The sequence below is a fragment of the Anguilla rostrata genome, chromosome 1, assembly GCF_018555375.3.
Source record: "Anguilla rostrata isolate EN2019 chromosome 1, ASM1855537v3, whole genome shotgun sequence".
Classification (NCBI taxonomy): domain Eukaryota; kingdom Metazoa; phylum Chordata; class Actinopteri; order Anguilliformes; family Anguillidae; genus Anguilla; species Anguilla rostrata.
The window spans coordinates 75,915,087-75,930,538 of NC_057933.1; the positions used below are offsets into that span (position 1 = coordinate 75,915,087).

Below are 15,452 nucleotides of genomic sequence, written 5' to 3' on the forward strand. Positions count from 1 at the left end.
TGCAAAATGCAATGAGCCGTAATCACACAACTTCAGGAATAATGCGATAATGTTTCCATCAGATGCTGGATTCAGAGTTCGACGAAGTAGGCTAAATAAAAAATTTAAAAAATATAATTCCCGAGAGATTTAATCCAGATCCTGCAGGTCGTGTAGCTGTCCCCTCCGTGTCCTCGTGACGGTGATAAACACAGCTCCGGGTGGCCTCGCTGGCTGCGGTGTATTAAAAAAAAGAAGAAGAAAAAAAGACTCATGTGAAACAATTATTAGACTTTTCATCCCCTGAGTGTCGCGACATGTCCTGTTATCACTGTAAACTAATTAGTCTACTAAATGCTTCTTTGAGCAAACAGAATAATAGGCTCGGCGTGTTTTGTGGGTAATGCCATGTTAAGGCCTTGTAAATATTTACAAAGCGGAAAGTTGTTTACACGTCGGTTTATAAGGAGTAGTCTCGTAGCCGGTCAAAGGTAAGGGAAAATGGTATAGCCTACTGTAACAGGCATTTAAATATCAGCGGTTAAATATATTAGTTTTACTCATCTGTGTTGTGTGTTTTCTCTACATTTATTCATCAATGTAATTTACTTTATTTTGGAGCGGTGTTTTCTTTGCCTCCACTTCGTATCACCGTCAGAAAATGGCCATTCCGGGAGCCCCGCGTCTGGCGATCTCTTCTGATATTTGTCAAGATCTCTACTCTGGGGAAAAGCCGTCCGTCAAACCGCGCGCCCGCTTCCTCCCGGCTGAACGCGGGCGAGCCGCGAGTGCCCTCGCGCCCGCTGTCACTGTCTCTTCACGGAACAGTTCGCCGCCACGAGCCGCGCACGGCCGCCCACCCGCACACTGCAGAAAGTTAATTCAGTGCGACCACTACGGAATCTACTACATATTCCGAAATGTGTTCTTACCGCTCCTAATAGTGGTCACGATTACTACGATCACTATGGCTGCAACTAATTGTGCAATTTATTCTAAAACTTACTACCACTAATAATTAAGCAATTTATTATTACATTTATTGCCACTAGGATGACTCTTTATACAATTAAATAGGCCTATGGAATTTATTTTTTATAATTGCATCCAGTACTTCTAGTGGTTATAGTAGTTGGAGGCAGAGTAATGATATTAATGAATTTAAATTTCAAATGGTTGGTTGCTTTCACCTTATGTACAATCTAAGGTGAAATGTAACTTTTGTGTTATGTCAGTGTGTGTGTATGTGCGTGCGTGTGTGAAGGTGTGTGTATGTGCATATGTATGTGTGTCTGTGTGTGAGCGTTGTGTGTGTGTGTATGTCTGTGTGGAAGAGTGTGTGTGTGTGCGGTGAGCGTGTGTGTGTGCATGCATGTCTGTGCGTATGTGTGTGTTTGCGTAAGAGTGTATGTGTGTACATGTGCATGTGTGTGTATGTCTGTGTGTAAGAGTGTATGTGTGTGTGTGCGGTGAGCGTGTGTGTGTGTATGTGTGTGCATGTGCGTGTGTTTAAGAGTATGTGAGTGTGTGTAAGCGTGTGTGCGTGCGTGTGTGCGCATGTGTGTGTGCGTGTGTGTGTGCGCATGTGTGTGTGTGTGTGCGTGTGTGTGCGTGTGCGTGCATGAGTGTGTGTGTGTGCAGTGCTGAGCGGTGTGCGTGCGTGCGTGCATGAGTGTGTGTGTGTGTGTGTGTGTGTACGTGCATGCGTGCATGAGTGTGTGTGTGTGTGTGCGTGCATGCATGAGTGTGTGTGTGTGTGCGTGCGTGCATGAGTGTGTGTGTGTGCAGTGCAGTCAGACTGTGGGTGTGTGCAGTGCAGTCAGACTGTGGGTGCACATTTCTAGGGTGTGGGGGACGAACCTGACCTTGATTGATTGAAATCAGAATCCACATGACAGCAATTAATTTTCAGGAATTAACCATCTCTTCTTGTACAAGTACCCCCCCCCCCCTCCCAATTCCCACCCGATACCCCCCTTCCACCCCCACCCGTCCCTCCTTTTTTAAAACAATGGCAGATGAAGACCCAATCAATATGTGCAATTCATTTCTGTGCATCTGGCCCATCCCCCGATCCCCCCAGCGTACACACACATACGCGCACACAAACGCGCTCACACACACACACGCATGCACACACACACAAACACACACACACACACACACACACACATACACACATACAGGCACACCAACGCACTCACGCACACACATACATACATGCACGCACACACATACGCGCACACAAACGCGCTCACACACATGCATGCACACACACGCGTGCACAAACCCGCTCACACACACACATACATGCACGCACAGAAACGCGCTCATACACATACGTGCACACACACACGAGCACACACACAGACACACACATGCACGCACACAAGCGCACACACACACAGACACACACACCATACACAAATGAGCAAACATCACGCACCACACACCACACACGCAACACACACCACACACACACGGCACACACACACACACACACAACACACGCACCACAACACACACACGCTCACCACACCCACACACACACACAAACACACACACACACACACACACACGCACACTTTTCACCGCATCTGTCATCCTGGCCTGACACGGGCCCGGGACTCTTGTCAGGAGGCCGGTAGCCCGCACAGAGGACATGTCACACGCACCCCGGTCGGGGGTTGCTCTGGCTAACAGCCTCCACCAAATTAAATGGACTAAATTGTGAGGTGCATTCACTCACACCACGCAGCGTGCTCTCTGCGCGAGCACGGAAACGCTTCGTGTGTGTGTGTGTGTGTGTGTGTGCGTGTGTGTGCGTGAAGCCGTCAGGCGGCTGTACAAAGCGCCTCGTTACCCGTGCAGCTGGATGAAAATGTAGTCCACGGTGCGTAATGCACGTATGGCTAAAACGTTACGCGGGACTACAGCACCCAGCTACTCAGACTCAAAACCGTCCGAGTCGTCGTGTCTGCATCACCCTCGGGGACGACTGCCGATCAAAATGGGCGTGGGCTAAATCTGGCACAACGCGTCACATGCTAACGTTTTTGTCAAACACTGTACGTGTGCGCATGGTCCCTGACAAACAAACATGATAAATATGAAAGAAAAAGCGAAGGCTTAGGAATTCGTACGTTGTCTTGATGTGCAGTAAATGCATGGTAAAAGACAATTCGCTCATTCCTAAAATTACTTTTGGCTGGGTGATTACAAAAAAGGACAAAAAAAAAAACAGTCCTTTTCTTCAACGATCCATGTGGGATGCTATGCTTCAGGGTTTTTTTTTTTTTTTGTTTGTTTTTTTTTGGTTTCTGGTCTTAGAAAACAAAGCACTCAAAATCTTCTTCTCAGGCTTTCTGATCAAAGGGATTTCTGCTCTTGGGGCTAAATTTATTTCCGGGTCACAGTGTTAGAGACAAAATGGGGGGGTGGAGGGTTGGCAGAGAAATGAAAAAGGGGGAAAAAAAGGACTGTTTTTTTGTGTCACTGATTTCTTCTTCTGGGCTTTTTGCATTATGCTTTTGCATTATGGGACACGTCACCCTCAGCCTTCTCCGTCTCTGCAGGAGGGCCCACAGGCAATCAGGCTTAGTGCACAGAGGCGGGGGGGGGCTGGGGGGGGGGTCAGAGAGAGACGCCATGACCCTCCTACCCATAAATAGCCCATAAATGACATATATATCCACTGTCAGCTCCCTCCCTTCCCCCTCCCCTCTCCTCCCATCTTTTTAAGGGGTGGGGGGGGGGGATTAGCCCAAATCCCAGCAGCATCGCAAGCACGTTTAGGTAAAGGAACCTCCAAATGGAGGGATGTGGAGAGAGAGGGAGAGACAAAGAGAGAGTGAGTGTATGTGTGCCATATTGTCATTGGGAGGTTAAGGGGGAGGGGGCAGGTTTTGGCAGCAGGGGCAAGTTGTTACTGTAGTATGAGACAATAGCAAAGGGGCAAAGAATAATGATGCTTACGGTCATGGTGGTGGTTGGCCGTGGCATGGGGGGTGGGGGGGGGGGTGGGTTGGGGGGATTAGGGGACAGGAGTTGGTTGCGTGCCCCGGAATGTTCCGGATTAAAAGCGCAGGGTAATCTCCGGCACGTATGTAGGGCAAGGAAGGCTTAGCCGGGGGCCGATCTGAGCGTGTGCAGAACGACGGCCGCCAAAGGAGCAGGTGAGCCGGGGCGAGGATTAAGCGTGGGGGGGGGGGGGGGTGGGGGTGGGGGATGAGCCGGATGAGGAAATGGGGGGGCGCGGGGGGGTATTACACTGAATGGGCAGTGTCCATTACCTCAGCAAAACGTTTAGTGTAAAGCAGGCCTGCCCAGCCCTGCTCCTGGAGATCTACCGTCCTTTAGGTCAGGGGTCCTCAATTTATCCAGAAAGGGGGGGGGTGGTGTGGGTGCAGGCTTTTGTTCCAACTGAGCAGTTACACACTGATTCTACTAATCAACCACTAGAGTAGTCTTTGCTAAGGACCTTGATTAGTGGAATCAAGTGTGTCACTGCTTGGCTGAAACAAAAGCCTGCACCCACACCGGCCCTTTCTGGATAAGATTGAGGACCCCTGCTTTAGGTGGTCATTTCAACCCTAATGCGGTACGCCTGATGCTGCTAATTAGCACCTGAACAAATGGTAAATGGACTGCATTTATATAGCGCTTTTATCCAAAGCGCTTTACAATTGATGCCTCTCAATCACCAGAGCAGTTAGGGTTGGTGTTGCTCAGGGTGGATTCGAACGAACCTCGACTGCCAGACAACCGCTCTTACCTCCTGAGCTATGTCGCCCCTATCCAACATCTACTGAACAAGATCTGTAGCTGTTGAATAGGTGTGCTTTGGTAGGGTTGGAGTAAAAACCTACTGGACAATAGATCTACAGGAACAGGGTTGGGTAGCCCTGCAGTAGATGTTGAATGGGTGTGCTTTTGTTAGGGTTGGAGTGGAAACCTACAGGACAGTAGATCTCCAGGAATAGGGCTGAGCAGCCCTGGTGTAAAGCACAGAGAAGCAGTCTTGTGGCTACAGTATGAGGTCGTGGTTTCGGTTTCTAGGCGACCCACTGCCGTTGGTGAGAGGCAGGAATACACCCTGGACGGGTTGCCAATGCAACGGCGGATCCACATGACATTCACTCGCACATTCATACCTACAGGCAATTTAGAGTCTTCAAGTAGCCTACTGCATGTGTTTAGACTGTGTAAATGGATGGTAACCGGGGTAAATGGATGGTAAATGGACTGCATTTATATAGCGCTTTTATCCAAAGCGCTTTACAATTGATACCTCTCATTCACCAGAGCATTTAGGGGTTAGGTGTCTTGCTCAAGGACACTTCGACACACCCAGGGCGGGGTTTGAACCGGCAACCCTCCGACTGCCAGACAATCGGTCTTACCTCCTGAGCTATGTCGCCCCATACCTGGAGAAAACCCACTCGGACGCGGGGAGAACGTGCTGCACAAACTCCACACGGAACGGACACCGCTGTTCACCGCACCTCCATGCCAGCCCAATAAAAACACCCAGCTGTACAAATGGACTGAATGCAAAGAACGTGTGCAACTGTGTGAACAAGACCACCTTCTAAATGTCTGAGATGTGAATGTAAAATGTTACTCGGTAACTCTGCGGGAGAATGTTTGACAGAGCGCTTGTCTGCCCCACTGAACTCTATTAAGAGTCGATTTAACATTGGCAATTTTTGCTTTGAACTTCGAACATGCACAAGGAGATGGGGGGAATGAACGCAGGTGACAAATATTTCATTCGGGAAAAACATCCCGATCGGTAACTAGGGGCAATGGCCCTCTGTCTGGGGCTGCCTCTCCAGGTAAAGGGTAGCACAGTGGGTAAGGAACTGGGCTTGTAACCGAAAGGTCGCAGGTTCCATTCCCGGGTAAGGACACTGCCGTTGTACCCTTGAGCAAGGTACTTAACCGGAATTGCTTCAGTGTATATCCAGCTGTATAAATGGGTACAATGTAAAAATGCTATGTAAAAGTTGTGTACGTCGCTCTGGATAAGAGCGTCTGCTAAATGCCTGTAATGTAATGAATGAGAGGCATCAATTGTAAAGTGCTTTGGATAAAAGCGCTATATAAATGCAGTCCATAGATTTTTTCACGAACAGGAGTTTGAGCCTCCCGTGACAGGCGGGAGGGCTTGCCTTGCCATTGGCTGGTGGTGACGTCGCTGCGTTCCGTGGATATGCGCTTCGTAAGCTTGACAGGTTTGCCTGCTCACACGTTCACAGGCGAACATTTTCGTGAGACGGGGCGAAGAGGTTTCTGAAGAAGACCTCCCACCTGACTCAAAAACTCAAACTGCACTCTCAACAGACACACCACTGTGTACCCTGTTCCTGCTGATTGGCTGATGCTAAGTAGTTGTGGGGTTGGGTAGTGCATGGATGGGAGATCCCCTGGGAAAGCAAAGTTGCTGCTGTAAGTGGTTTTCGCGGTAGACCTGTAGGGGGAGATCTTCCTTCTAGCCAAATAAACCCCAATTGCCGTAGTGCAGCACATTCCCTGTGATGTGTAAGATAACCATTTGGCCCTTTGTTTCCTTGAAGAAACAGGGTATAAGTATTCACTGTCTCCGTCATTTGTTGGTTCTTTTTGTTTATCTGTACTTGGGTAACAGACCCACTAGTTCCTTTGTTACATTAAAACTACCTATTTTGAAACTAAGACGTACCTGCATTTATTTTTCTACTTACAAAAGTACGGCGGAATAAATTGAACTCTTAAAAATTCCACAATTATGATTATTATTATTGTAAATGACACTGAATGGTCAAATTTACTGTATTTAAGAGTATTAACTGTAATTACTGGCTACTGAGTTGCATTACTTCTACAGTTATACAGGTTATGACTGTAATTTAGAAAAATAATAATAATTATTATTAACAAACATAAATGGAAACTCTCTCCTGCCCCCCTCTTCTCTCTCTCTCTCTCTCTCTCTGTGCTGTAATACTGTTCATTTTCCTGTCTTTTTGCAGGGGTCATGGTGTGAGCTGGACTGCCTTTGTTCCACAGGCCAGGTACAAAAGCCAGTGACTCTGCTGTGTAAGTGTGTGTGTGTGTGTGTGTGTGTGCTAGAGAGTGAGAGAGAGAGAGAAAGCAACGACCCATAACCATGCAAATTCCAAAAATTCTTATCTCTTAGGAGGAGAGCTAATTGTTTTCACACACACACGCACAAAATGTTAAATAAATAAATAAATAAATGCACAATTGCTAATTGTTTGCGGAATGTCCCAAGTGGCCAACTGCAAGGCCTGCATTTTTAAAGTCGTGTTTTTCTTTATAACAATACCAGTCCTTCGGTCCAATAGTCAGCAGGTCTTCACTCGGGCTCACCCCCCCCCCCCCCCCCCCCCAACATGTCTGTCATACAGAAACACATAGCCTACTCACGCATGCACATGCTGGGTCAACCAAGTAAGCTAACATGGAACCTCGTACCAGCACAGAAACAGAAAATAAGACCAATATTCTTCCATGACAATGTAGAAAAATTACAACCTAATGCTCAAAATCTTTTAAAATTTTGTCCTGCATACCTTCTATAGGGCGCATGGGTATGTTCTTCAAGCTTATTACAAAAATGTGTATCTTACACCGACAAACATGTTCCATTCTGGAAGCTTCCGCAAGCCTGTACTGAATTGCAATCTGTCTTAGCTGTGTCCCAAACTATCCTTTGTACCAGCACCAACTCAGAAATGGCCAAAGTGAACTTGGTAAACTACGCTTGTGAGGTTAAAGAAAAAAGTATATATATATTTAACCTATGTATTCCTCATTGGAGTCTGCATAAAGGCACAAAATTCAGTCAGAAATGCTCCATCCTGTATAACAAAGGCCCTACTGAGGACAATGTAAAACATAGCCTGTCTGATGCAAAATTATTAGTCCACCATCAGCAATTTGCATCATAATAACGCCTTCTAAAGCCGATAATCACCCTTACAAAAAAAAAAAGCAAAAGAAAAAAAATCAAAATGGGTTCGCTTGGAAAATTTTTCAGGCCCCAGCGAAGGGGGAAAAGGCAATTAAACTGACAAGCGGCCGGGCAAGTGTTTCACCACAGTTTAAATTTATACGTTCAATTACGGGGGGAGGGGGAGGACGGAAGCGCGAGGATGCCCGAGCCGGTCAAATCGAGCCGTTGCCGAGCCTCGGGCCAGACCGCCCCGCGCGCACAACAGCACCGTTCGTTAACACCGCGGCCCAGTTTCTCTGAGACTCTGGGCATAGCAGCGCAGCCAGTCTAGTGACGGCAGTTGCCGGTATTAAGAGGTTGCGTGAATTCCTACAGTAGCCTAGTCGCGATAAAACAAATCGAATGATGAAACGGAAGAAGAAAAAAAATACAGACAAATAAATGAGCACATAAACGGATAAAGGAAAACATGGCTCCCGTTAATCTTCTTGGCTGAACACCTCCCTCCCCTTTTCTTCTTCTTCTTCTTGTTAGAGCGCTTATATCACGCAGCATAAAAAGGTCTGTGAGGCGCGCGGCTCCGGGAGACGAACGCTGCTCTATTTTTGCCTACTTACACTCTCGTGGCCTTGGTAATTACCGCACATTTGCATTGCAAAGTCCCTCGAGCTGCCCTCAGCATCACCGCAGGTGATTGAGCTTCCGAGAGAGAGTGTGTGTAATGGGGAGAGAGAATGAGAGAAAACAGGGAGGGAGCTACAGAAATGGAGGTATAGATGGCGTGAGAGATTGAGAGAGTGGTAGAAGTAAAGATAGGATGAGAGGACAGGAGTCAGTGTTCAGCTTTCACAGCCTCTGCCAGGCTGATCAATCCTGCAGTTTAAAAAAAAAATCATTATCATTTTATCATTGTCACTTTGTTATTCGTCAAGATTTTATATACAGGAAATCACATCATCCCAGGCACAGCAATGTGCTCCTCTCTCATACACACACACCCACACACATGCCCACATACACACACATACTCACTCATACTCACATACTCTCATACTCTCTCTCTCTCTCTCACACACACACATGCCCACATACAGACCGACGCATTCACTCACACATACACACACACAAGCCCACATGCACACACTTACACATGCACACACACTCTCTCTCTCTCTTTCTCTCGCATACTTTACTGTTCAAACAAACACTCAGACACACACAGACTGTAGCGATGCTAATATTGTTGCTATAATGCTATGTCCTCCAGCCTGACCCTTTTCAGCAGATAATCTTTGGCAGAGTGAGTAACTCATAAACATTCCACGGTTTTTGTTTCAACATCATAAATAACTCAAGAAATAGCACTTAAACAGCAACAGGAAAATAAAACACAGCAAGAACTTAGTGCATTCTGTCGTCTTTACCATCCCATTCAAATTCATTTTATTTCTCCTAAATGAACTGACAGCTTGTCTGGGGGTGATTTTTTTTAACATGGCAGCTCCGTGCCTCGGTGCGGTCCAGGGCGTTCCCGTTTGTACCGCGATGACATCATCGATTCGGGCTTTCCCTTTCTTCGGTGCCCCTGCCGACCCGTGAGGTCACAGGCCTGACCCGCCGGCGTGTGATGTCATCGGCCCTGAGACTGCTGCCATGGCAACCGGAGAGACCTCTATCGCCAGTCTGGAGTCAAGTAAGTTCCTCGCTGTTCAGTCAACTCTGAGTGAGTGTACGTTTTGCTCTCCCAGGGTTCGTTCAACGCCATTTTGGACTTAAACTCTAAACTCTTTTGGTGTTTAATTCATGTTTTTTTTTTTCCGCATGCAAAAATGGGCGCTTGGATGATGATTTGTTTTAGGCGGTTTTTCCTATCAAAAAGAAAAAAAAAAAGAGGTTTGGCTGAGGTCTATGGCAATGAGACGAGATTGCAGATACAATCAGGCATTCCAAATGGGCAAATAAAATAAAAATGGCGAGTTAGCCTCTGAAGTGCTTTGTAAAAAAAAATAAAAGGAGGAAACATTCACAAAGAGATGCTACTCCCGGTGGGTGGCGGAGGGGGGGGGGGGGCTGTGAAGAGAAACGCAACCCCCACTTTCCCCCGTAAAAGGTCGGGGTTGCGTTTCCCTTCACCCCCACCCCCCCCCAAATTATAGCTTTATTATACAGTTTAGAGATTTCCCCCCTCTGAGACCCCATCAGTCAGTAGTACTCCAGCGACAATCCCCCTGTCCCCTAACCCCAAAAATGCAAGGGGAACACCATTGACCCATCGCACAAACAAAAAACAAACAAAAAAACTGTTAAGGGGTTTTTCTCAGCCAAAAAGACAATAGCAATATAATGTAGTGTGCTCTCATAACCTGCCTTGTAGCCTCAAGCTTTCAGGTTTGTTTCCCAGGTGGATTACTGCAATCAAAACCTTTGAGCAATGTACCTGAATTGCTCCAGCATCCAGCCACGTAAATGGACGCTATATAAATGGATGTTAACGTCACTTATCTCCCTGGATAAAGAGTGGATATAAACGCATGTAATGTAAACGCACGTAACATTTGGGAATTTTCTCATTCGGGTGCTCGCCCAGGGAGAAAGAGAAAGAGAGAGACGGGATGATGCCAAGGGGGCCCTGACTCAAGGGGGCCCTCAAAAATTTGCGCGGTCCCCAATGTGAGACACATTCATGGGACCCAAAATCCCTTGTGGTGCGTTGCCACAGGAATATGAAAAAGCCCAAAATGACTTTTTCAAAGCAGAATGGGGGTAGCAGACTGGCACTACAGTGGGAAGGAATAATATATCCGCTCCCATCCGAAAATACATAGTGATGAAATACATTTGATTTAATCACAAGAAAAGCACCAGTGTATTAATTTGTGTGCATTGGTAGGATTTGGGATGGAATTGCTGCTCCAGAGAATGTTGTTATTTCTTGATGGATTTGGATGAGACGGCAAGGAACACTTAAATACGAAAGTATAAATATTCGCAGTTTTAGCCAGACACGTCGACTGTTTCCTATTAATAGCCTACCACTGAACATTTGCGAAATCAAAAAACCCAACCGTAAGAAGTGTGGGCGGGTAAGGGCATTTTGTTTCATTATTTTACGGCCTACTTGCTTCCCATCACTGACATATCTGCCTCGAGGCGCACTGAAGCGACCTTTGCTGAGCTCACAGCGCTAGCCAGACGAGGGGGTAGGGAGAGGCGGATAGGGTTTTTTTTTATTTTTTTAAAAACTAATTTACATTCTGAATGGCACCCTTAATGTGGATATTCATTTTAATTTAATTTCTTTAACGCACACAGCGTACTCAAGGCTTTTACGCCGAAGTCATATTAACCCCTGGCCGGTTAATATTCAGTCGTCAACGTCTCTGCGCGAGATGAATATTCATGCAGGCGGCGATTCGCTGACGACACACTCCTCCCCCCAGTTCGGAGCGCCGGCGCCGCGAGCGTCCTCGATGGAGCCTGTTCAGCCGCAACCATGCTTGTTTTTATCCGCGCACATTCGTGTTTTGGTAGCGGTTTGGGTGGTCATTTCATTGTCTCTGGTCAGCAGTGGCATGGCGAGCAAGACTGAATTACCCACCGAAGACCGGGCACTGAAAGGCAGGGAAGAAAAAGTTGTCGTTGCAGGTAAATCACGTCTCAATCATGTCCTAACGGTCACGTCCGGAGCCCTTCGCGCTTCAGCACACATCTGGGACAAAACATAATTTTTGATTTACCAGCAGGTTTCAAAGTGTGTGAGATTTAGGTTGGCTACAGTAGTTCGCCAACTCTGAACCGGATATGCTAGCATGCTACGTACCTAGCTAACAGGACTAGCTCTCTCTCTCTCTCATTGGATAAATATTGTGAAACGTGTCGAAATCACCCCAGTTTTACAAATGCATAATACACGTATTTATAAAACATTTACTCGTAACGTTATTTCAGTGTACCTGGCATATTATACTGCAAACACAGCTTGTACAACATTTGGCTTTTTTTTTTTTAAACAAAAAAAATTCTGTGAGTAGTTTAATATAGGCATCTCCATTTCATTTGGAAGACGGCCAATATCATGACTGGATATTTCAGGGGTATAGGTGTAGTCTCGAGTAAATTGAACTTTCAAAACTATTTTTATTTTTTTTAATTTTTTGGCTACATCACAGCTTGAGTTGTGGCTGCTCTTTGGTTTGAACCCAAGAGCCCTAGCTTCACTCTGGGTTATGACCTTTATGGATTATGTAAATGAAGTTCATATAAATCACCACCAATTTCCCCCTGAAGTACTTCTTTTCCATTGTACTATTAGATTATTTAGGACAGTAAACTTTGTTCCTCTAACAGGGCGGTGGATTAAGCTTGCGCCACACCCGTCCAGTGCAGGACTTCTTGAGTAGGTGGGGCGTTGTGCGCAACGTTTTAGAACATTACGTCTTTCGAACAGGAAGTTAGCTCTGAACATTACATTACAGGTATTTAGCAGACGCTCTTATCCAGCGCGACTTACACAACTTTTACATAGCATTTTACATTGTATCCATTTATACAGCTGGGTATACACTGACGCAATTCCGGGCCAGGTAGTGCTTTTGTTTTGCACGTCACATGACATTTCTGTCAATATGAATAAATGAAATTCATCAATCGTTGCCTTTATATAGCACTTTTCCGAACGCTCAGAGTGCTTTGCAGTGATGAGTGGATGATGCACGGCAGCCATTTTGCGCCAGAACGCTCACCACACATGAGTGTCCTTACCCGGGAATCGAACCTGCGACCTTTTGGTTACAAGCCCAGTTCCTTACCCACTGTGCTACACTCCGGTCTGAACGGTTTGTCAGGTTTTTTTTTTTTTTGGAGATATGGAACTCTCTACGGATCTTGTGGCGTCTTGTGGGGATGGAGCCTTTTTGTCTCGCTATTTTTGTGTTGTTGGGGTAATAATATATTAGAGTTAACAAGTTAAAGTACATAAAATCGGCCACCATTAAAGGCTGTAGCATTTATATTTGTTCTGTTGCCTTCTCAGTCCACACTGGCTGCCCGCGACCAGCCATTCAGTTCAGTCCCGCTTCTCAATGTTTCAGTGAGATTTTGGTGCTCTCCAATAAGCCCGTTGTGTGTTGGTGCCTTTTACCGTAGCTTCTTGTCTTAGGTACAGAGCATGATTGTCCCAGGCGTGACTCTGTTTGACGCCAAAGTCTCTGTGGAAACAAAGCGCACCCCCCCCACACACACCCCCCCTCCCTCAGCCCCTCTGCATTTGATGGCCCAGGTAGTGCTTTTGTTTTGCACGTCAAATGAAATTTCTGTCAATTTCTCTTCAACTCTGTCAATATGAATGAATGAAATTCATCAATCGTTGCCTTTATATAGCACTTTTCCGAACGCTCAGAGTGCTTTGCAGTGATGAGTGGGAACTCGGGCAATGTGTAGCACCCATCTGGATGATGCACAGCAGCCATTTTGCACCAGAACGCCCACCACACTTTTGCACCAAACAATGTCTCTCTATAATGCTCTTTGTTCATTTCTCTTTACAAAAAGTCTTTCTTATCAATCTCTTTCTCTCTGTCTCTACCTCCAGTCTCAGGAGGGGGGGGGTCTCTAGAGAGAGGTGGAAAGCGGGACAAGCATTGGGACCTGACACTCCCTGCCCCTGCCCCTCCCCCACCCTCTCCCCCCTCCTCCCCCAGCTCACTGGCCCTCAGCGGTGAGCTGAATTCTGGGTAATGATGAAAAGCGCAGTACTGCAGCGTCGCAGGGTCCATCTGCGCATTACGCGCATGAGCAGCTTCGCCCGCCATCCCAGAATCCCTCGCCGTCTGTCGGGGCAGCACGGAGGCGCTGCGTGGGGCAAATCTGTCCCGCGCCTGACCTGATGGGGTTGGGGGGGGGGGTGGTAGGCCACTCTCTTGCATGCAGTGACCTACTGTTTGCCCCTTGGGTGACACGTCTTTTACTTTTCGATAATACTGCTGTACGGAAGAATGAAGGTGAGCCCCTGACAGTCAGCCAGTTAGCTGTAGGTTTAGGGAAGTCTGCTAGCCAATCGGATTCGAGGAGTGGACTCAACGGACAGCTGTGCTGCAAGAGCGCTGTGCTTTCAGTTTGCCCAGGAAACGGAAGGGGAACATGTCCGCTCTTTGCAGTATATCGCCATGGAGATCTCAGCCTGAGAACCAGGAAGTGCACCCTTCCGCATAGCTGCTCGGACCTGGGCCAGTGTTTTTGACTCAGAACACGTTCTGGAAAAGGCAGTTCCGCGTTCCAGATTCCAGATTCCAAATTCCGCATTCCACATTCCGAATTCTGGGTATAATTGTGAATGAAACATATAGCTGTTGTGATAGAAGTTGCAGGAGTACAGTACAGTAAGGGGGACAAAACAGGATTCAAAATAAATCAAAGGAGTTAATATAGGATTAAGCAAAGCTAATTAAAAGACCCTCTATAAAATGTATGTGTTTTTGATATGCAACAGATAAAACAGTGTTTTCTGTCTACGTATTGTGAATGTCGTCGCAGTCCTCCTCACCCTGTAGGTTCCTCGGTGGGGTGGGGTAAGGCTGTTGGGTTGCTAGGGTCAGCTTAGAGTCCTGGGTGAGGCAATGTCCAGCTGATATGGAGTGTGTTTTTTTTTTACCGGGAGGCGTACCCGGCGCTGCAGCCGAGGCGGAGGCCTGATCGGCCCGGCCTGTTGTCATGGTTACGCGTCGTGGCGTTCCGCTCCTCGGCCCGCCATCTTTCACCCTCGCGCCCGAGTCTCTGCCAGGCGGCGCACATGCGGGCGCGGGCACGGGTTCCGCACGCTTGCCGTTGGCCCGCCCCAGGGGTTCTTTCCACCCACCCCCCCCCCCTGCACCACTGGCACGTTACCGCGGCGACTGCGCGGCACGGACCCCAGGCCCTGCCGCCCTGCATCGGAATGAGCCGGAATGCCCTCGGACGGAACGCCGCCATCGCCTTCGCCGGCTGAAGCGCTGGGGGATGGGGGGGTGGGGGTGGGGGAGGGGTGGGTATGGAGCCCTCTCCATAGCAACCGGAAAGGGTTGCTAGGAAACCGCTTTGGATTGAAAGAACGGTATAAACATACGGTGTGTCTCTCTCTCTCTCTCTCTCTCTCTCTCCCCCTCCCTCTCTCTCTCTTTTTCTGTCTCTCCATCTTCCGCACTCCTCCCCCTCGCACACCCCTTTTCTCCTGGCTGAGCGTGTGAGCCGGGCCAAGCCCAATCCTCGGAGGAGGGTCCTGACACAACCCCGCGTCACCGTTTCGAGCGAGATAGCGATTCGCGAGAGAGAGAGAGAGAGAGAGAATGAGAGAGAGAGAGAGAGAATGAGAGAGAGAGGGGTTATTGCAGGTCACTGGAAGAACACACACAAAATGGGCTTTTTCTGGCTTACTGTTGATTTTATTTTATCTTTCCAAGTTGTGTTTTCTTTCACGTCCTTTTCAGTGGTTTTAATGGCACTGAATGAAACGGCGAATCGTTTCGAGTAAAGTTTCCGG

General features: G+C 47.5%; 1 protein-coding gene across 1 annotated transcript in view; it reads left to right on the forward strand.

Moving 5' to 3' along the window:
• The first annotated feature begins 11,143 nt into the window (after nt 1-11,143).
• The window catches only part of msrab (methionine sulfoxide reductase Ab), a 32,839-nt gene continuing 28,530 nt past the window's right edge, over nt 11,144-15,452 (forward strand). The window contains exon 1 of the mRNA XM_064301634.1: nt 11,144-11,584. Coding sequence (XP_064157704.1) covers nt 11,329-11,584 — 256 coding nt within the window. The 5' untranslated portion in view covers nt 11,144-11,328. The remainder of the gene's footprint in view (nt 11,585-15,452) is intronic.